This window comes from Cricetulus griseus, chromosome 5 (genome assembly GCF_003668045.3).
Source record: "Cricetulus griseus strain 17A/GY chromosome 5, alternate assembly CriGri-PICRH-1.0, whole genome shotgun sequence".
Lineage (NCBI taxonomy): Eukaryota > Metazoa > Chordata > Mammalia > Rodentia > Cricetidae > Cricetulus > Cricetulus griseus.
In genome coordinates this window covers 56,808,899-56,815,092 of record NC_048598.1, presented here as the reverse complement: position 1 = coordinate 56,815,092, position 6,194 = coordinate 56,808,899, and the positions used below count along the sequence as shown (strand labels likewise).

The window sequence follows — 6,194 nt, the reverse complement described above, 5'->3', positions numbered from 1 at the left end:
TGTTTACTTTGCAGCCTCAGAACTGGCCAAGAATGGCCTGCCTTCCTCCTCCCTTTCAGTGTGGGCTGCAGCTGGCAGTGACATTTAGAGCCAATTCTGAGAAGGCATCTGACCTTGGGAGGAATGTAGGAAATGTCTGGAGCCAGGGGCAGCCACCCCCTACCTGTGGCCCAGGAATGTGGGCTATGAGCCACCTGTGGCCCCCAAGAGAGGTACACACACACACGTGGCTGGAAGAGAAAGGGGAGTGCAAGGTCCAGGAATGGAATAGTTGGGAGGCCGTCTGGCAAAACTCCTACATAACACAGAGGGCAAAGTCAGACTGTCAATGCCAACCTCCTTGTGTCCTCTCCAGGCTTTGGGTCCCCTAGAGCCTGAGGCCACAGACACAGCTGTAATTTTGGTTTGTGGGGCTGACAGGACCACAGAATACCAGGGCTCCTTGACATGAATAGTGGCCACAGCCATCCTATTTTATTGATGTGGAAACTGAGTCCCAGAGAAGGTGGGAGTTGGTTGCAGCGCACTACTTATGGGCTGAGACCCAAGGCTCTTGGCTCTTTTTTTGGTTGGTTTGTTTTTGTTCTTTTTAATCACAGTTGGTCCTATTTGCCTCCTTCTTCAAAGGGCCTATTGTAAAGTACCCACTAAGTTCCTTCTGGGAAGAGCTTTGGAGCTTTGAGGGCTGGGTGCTCCAACCATGGGGCAGATACCAAGTCCTGGGCCTTCATGGAGAGGATCACACCACAGCTCCTAGAAAGTAGGTATTCCCTGACCCCAGCCATACCACAATGACAAAGCCAAGCTAATCCCAAAGGATACTGGTTTGGAACTGCACTTTGAGAGGTTTTGGAGTGCAGACTCTGCTGACCTCTTGTGGCCACAACTGGCCATAACCGCTATGGGAGCATCTCCACGTTGCTCCTGGGAAGTGCTCCAGCAAAACTGGGGCTGGATGGGATGGTAGTCTCACATCACTTAAGTTGCTCAGAACAAGGCTGGAGAGTGGATATGCCTCATTGGATGCTGTCTCCTGAAAGAAGACAACTCAGGCCAACAGATGAGGCCCGCCTGTGCTACCCAGAATGCTAGACTGTGGGGAAGAGATCCTGTGATTTTTCACAGAGACAGCTGAATCAGCCAACACCAGACAGAATGGTTTGAAAACGTAGAGAATATTTATTTCTCAGGAAGGTCCACCACAGCCGGCAGGCACTGCATCTCCTGCTTCATGGATTCCTCTCTCCTATTCTGAGAAATCCCCACTGTGCTTGGAAGGGCCCATGGGGAGGCTGGGCTGTGCAAACTGTACACAGCACTCCAGAGCCTTAAAGACATAAATCAGCAAACACCCTCTTCCCCACAAAGACACACGTATAAAATAAATAGATAGAAAAGGGCCATGATCCTCCCGCCCATCTGGTGTGGCTGCTTGGGAGAGCGGGCTGGGTGGCCACATACCCCTTTTTCCAGCCAGAAACACCAGAGGATACATGGTCTGGAGTGTGATGTGATGAGCCCTGGCTTCAGAGGGAGGATGGGCAGGTCCTCTCCCTGGAGCCCAGCTGGGCAGAAGCGAGGGAAAGATAGGAACAAATAAATAAGTAAGTAAATAAATAAATAGAACTCAACTTGATCCCAGAGGCCTAAGGGTGTGGTCTAGAGGCTCAGGGCCCTTGGGGCCTATTTTTCAGAAAGCAGCACACCCAGTGATAGGCAGAAAAATGAGCAGAGAAAACACGAATCCAAAGCCGTGCCTCACCCAGCCTCCAGAAATCAATCACAAATCATCTCAGTGGGGAGAGGAGCAGGGGAAGGGTAGGCTGAGCTACCAATGGCTGCATCGAGCCTGCTGTCTGGCCCCAAGGCTGGGGACCCGCCCCTTCCTGTACTCTCATGTGAGCACAGCCTCCCACTGGCTATATCCAGACCATCTCCATGGGAGGAAACTGTGGCCACCCCAGGATGGGCTCTTCCTTAGGGAAATTGAGACTGGCTTTCTATCTTAGTGGTCTTCATGACCTACGACATCCTCCAGTCAGCCCAGAAAAGTCCCACGTGACTATAAATAACTCAAACAATGCAGCCCTGGTGTCTTCCCCTGTTCCATTTGGTCATGAGTGTCTCCACTCCCTCCAGCCTGGATGCCCCCTGCAGCAACCTTCAGGCCGAACCCAGAGATGGTGTTAAACAGTAGCAGAGAAGGGGCAGGAGCTGCCCAATGGGCAGTTTGGGCAAGAGGCCAAACAGGACACATGACGAAATCCCAGGGACTCAGGAGTCCAAGGCCCTCCTGGAGATGTGTGGCCGTGGAATCCGGAGAGCATAGGGTGGGATGGCAGCTGCTCAGCTGGGCAGCAGCACATGCTCCAGGAGGTAGGTGAGCGAGTCCCAGTGCTTCCAGAGGAGGAAGAGGATGAGGAGCAGGAGGGCGGTGCTGGTGATACGGAGGCGTGTCTTCATGAGGGGCGTGATGAAGTTGGCAATGGTGGACACGAACACCAGCAGCACGGCCATGAGGGCCAGGATCACGTTGATGAACTTGCCCAGCAGAGCCCGCGCATTGGCATTTTCCACACCTTCTAGCTGCACCACCTGCTGCTGCTGCTGCTGAAGCTCCAGCTTGGTGACACGGGTCAGGCAGGACTCCACAGCCTCCTGCAGGGGATAGGGGGTGGTACATGGGAGCTCAGTGCAGGTGAGATCCTAGACTGAGCCCAATCTACCGGTTCTCATTCCAATAGGGCTTAGGTATGATTGCCAAGGTTTCATGAGCTGGAAGCTTGGTTTCTAGCATGGCAATGTTATGGGTAGCAGAACCTTTAAAGTAAGTGTGTGTGTGTGTGTGTGTGTGTGTGTGCGCGCGCGCATGCACGCGTGCACGCGTGCATGTGTCTAATGTAAAGAATTAGATGCTGTGAGAGAAAGTCTGGTTCCCAAATCTCTCTGTCTCACTATGTGACTCCCCTACACAGTTCCTGCCTTTGGGAACTATAGCAATGAGATCCTTACCACCTCCAAGGAGAGGATGACATCCTCTTGGGTCTCTAGAGGTGAGAGCTTGGTGGATCTTTTCTCTTTGCAAATTATTCAACCTCACACATCTTGCTACAGCAAAGAATAGGCCGATATGTCACTGTACCAAGGAGGTAGTAACATATGGACCTTCTTCAAGGCCAAGAAGGGTACAGGTTGATCAGCTGCAACTGGGGACAGAACTCTTGACTGACGACTGTCTGAGGAGGATGTAAGGAAATGGGAAGTCTTGCTTGTAGATCCCAGCTCCATATTGAGGCAGGTGAATGCCCGGAAATAACAATTATTCATTTGTAAATATGCCACCAAAGAGGTGGCAACCATAAGTAAGTGGCCCTTGCCTGCTGGTTTGCCTTTGCATAGTGTGTGCACTTGGCCAAGGACTTACCTTTCTCTTATCTCTACCCTGGCACTGCCTTCTCTGAATCCTGTCCCTACCTGCCCTATGTGATATGTCCACCCCAATAGTGTCAGCTGCAGCCTGTGCCTATGGCTCTATCCACACACCAGGCCCTGGGCCATACCTGGATATCTCGGGCCCTCTCGTAGGACTGGTAGGCCACCTTTTCCTCCATGCTGGCTAGCTCCTGCTTGAGGTTGGTCATCTCATTCTGGTGGAGCTCAGTCAGGTCATTCAGCTGCTCCTCCAGCCTCTCATACCTGGTAGGAAAAGAGGAGGTGACCGACAGCACTTCTTACAAACCACTCGGCCGTGCCATGCAGCCCACCCACGTGTTCAGACCTGCTCTCATTTTAACCCAGTGACAGCGTCACTCTCCTCTGTGCCAGCCCTGTGCTAAACATGGACGGGCGCTGCCTCATAGGATCCGCACACAGCCTCACCAGACAGTATGGATAGGTGGGGAGAATAAGGCAGAGACTACGGAACCTGTCTGGGATCTCATGGCTCATGACAGGGGCGTTAAGGATTGAGTGACTTCAACCTGGCTCTAAACCCTGGCCTAAGATGCTCCCTGGGTAGAGGAACCCTGGGGTAAAAAGGATGTGATCCCTGCTTTGAAAAGGTCCCCTGAATCCCAGAGAGGGAGGGAGGCAGGGGGTAAACAAAACTCCGGTCCATTCTTGACCTCAGGGGTCGCCTAGGCATCCCAGGTGTGCATACTATACATCTATCTCCACTTTGCATTTGCAGGTTGCTCAATTGACTTGCTCAATCTTTTTTTTTTTAATGGTATTAAAATGTAGCCCTGGCTGCATTTTAATGCACTGTATAGACCAGGCTGGCCTCTACTCACAGGGTGTTCTGCTGCCTCTGCCTCCCGAGGGCTGGGATTAAGGGCATGTGCACCATCCCACCTCGTCAACTCATTTGCTCTTTATAACCACTCCCTAAAGTCATGGCCAGGGTTACCCTTCTTCACAGACAGGGAACCGGGTGTAGAGTGCCAGCTTCTTGGTTTAAGGTGCTATAAGGAAAATCTGGGATTTGAACTCAGGTCGCTGCCTCCAAAGTGCTTTTGAACCAGAGTCTCCAGAACAACACACATGGTGCTGGTCTTAGTCTTCCCTTTGTGAATTAAGAACATAAGACCGTAAAGCAGCGGTTCTCAACCTGTGGGTTGAATGACCCTTTCACAGGTGTCACATATCAGATACCCTGTATATCAGTTATTTACACTACAATTCATAACAGTAGAAAAAATACAGTTATGAAGCAGCAATGGGAATAATGTTATGGTTGTGGGGGTCAGGGGTTGCAGCATTAGGAAGGCTGAGAACCACTGACCTAAAGTATCCTAAGACGTGCAGAAACTTCCTTCCCGAGGTCTGGTGACCCCCCCCCCCCTTCCAGTCTGGAGAAAGCTCCTCAAGGGCTCCTCCTGACATGGCAGGACCCTTCTGGATGCTTCTCCCGTGTCCTCCAAAGCTTGGAGCAGCTTCGGTACTTCCCACTGGGCCCACCCATAGCTGTGAAGCCACGAGGTACCCACCTGTAGCGCTCTTCTTGCAGGCACTGGGTCATGTAGGTGTAGTCCCTCTGCAGCTGGGTCTTCAAGTCCTCCATGGAGTCCTCCAGGTGTGATTGGCCCTCCTTTATGTCCCGCAGCTCCTCCAGCAGAGTGTCCAGATTTCCAGGGGCACCATAAAGAGTGTTGGATCTAGGGCTCCCCAGTGCACCTCCTGGCCCAGCCCCAGAGTTACTGCCTGCCCCAGCCGAGCTGGCACTGGCACTGGAGCATTCATCGTCACTACCATACTTGGGGCTGGACACTAATGTGGCGCTGCCACTCAGCGCCCGGGCTGCCTCTTCAGGGGGCCCATCTTCCATAGGGTCCTTCAGGTGGGCGATGTTGTCGGCACTGCCGAACTTGTTGCGAATGAGGCTGGCGAACTCCCGGGGCTTGGACACCACCGCAGTGTGGGTTGCTTGCGAGAGGCCAGAGAGACTGCCCTTGACACCCTCCACCACGCCACCCCCGAAGCCACTGATGCCGGCACGCATGTTGGCGCCCACATCCTTCAGCCCTTGCTGCATATCACGCAGCACATCCTTGGGCTGCCGCGAGGGCCCATTCTGCTCTATCTCCTTCAGGCGCCGGCGGTAGTGGTCCAGCTTCTTGTGCAGCTGGGCGATGGTCTGGGCTGACTTCTGATTCTTCTTCTCAAACACCTGCTTGATGCGGGACACCTGCTGCTTGTCCGCGTTGTTGGCCAGCTTCAGGTACTCTGCCACGTTGTCGTCCCGAGCCTCCTGCTCGATCTTGATCTGCTCTGTGATTTTCAGGATCTTCTGGTGCAGGTGGTCAATGGCAGCTTTAGTCCGCTGGGGATCCGGCGCTCCATCTGGCACGTCCAGGCTGATGGGGCCATCAGTGTCACCATGGCCAGGGCCAGAGGGGAGGCTCAGGGCCATGAGATCTCCCTTATCACCCTGGGGAGGAAGCAAGCACGGATACATCATGAGACATGGGAGGGGGGCTCAGCAGGGTTGTCGGTGCAGCCCAGGACACCCTAAGGCGACCTGGACAATAGATGTGGGATGAAGGAGAACTTCAGGAGAAGAGCCTAAGCTTCTACAGTAAGGCCCCCACAGCTGCATGCCAGCATGACCCTTGTAAAGAGCCTTTTCTCTGAAATGAAGTCTAGGCAGAGCTACTTTGCCTTTGGAACAGGGTGTTCTAGCGAGTAACTTGGGG

The 6,194-nt window shown here is 53.3% G+C and overlaps 1 protein-coding gene across 1 annotated transcript in view; it reads right to left on the bottom strand.

The window, feature by feature from the left end:
• Positions 1–1,156: 1,156 nt before the first annotated feature.
• The window catches only part of Tmcc2 (transmembrane and coiled-coil domain family 2), a 39,597-nt gene continuing 34,559 nt past the window's right edge, over positions 1,157–6,194 (bottom strand). The window contains exons 3-5 of the mRNA XM_027417637.2: positions 4,989–5,929; positions 3,561–3,696; positions 1,157–2,658 (exon numbers count right to left, since the gene is read on the bottom strand). Coding sequence (XP_027273438.1) covers positions 2,347–2,658; positions 3,561–3,696; positions 4,989–5,929 — 1,389 coding nt within the window. The 3' untranslated portion in view covers positions 1,157–2,346. The remainder of the gene's footprint in view (positions 2,659–3,560; positions 3,697–4,988; positions 5,930–6,194) is intronic.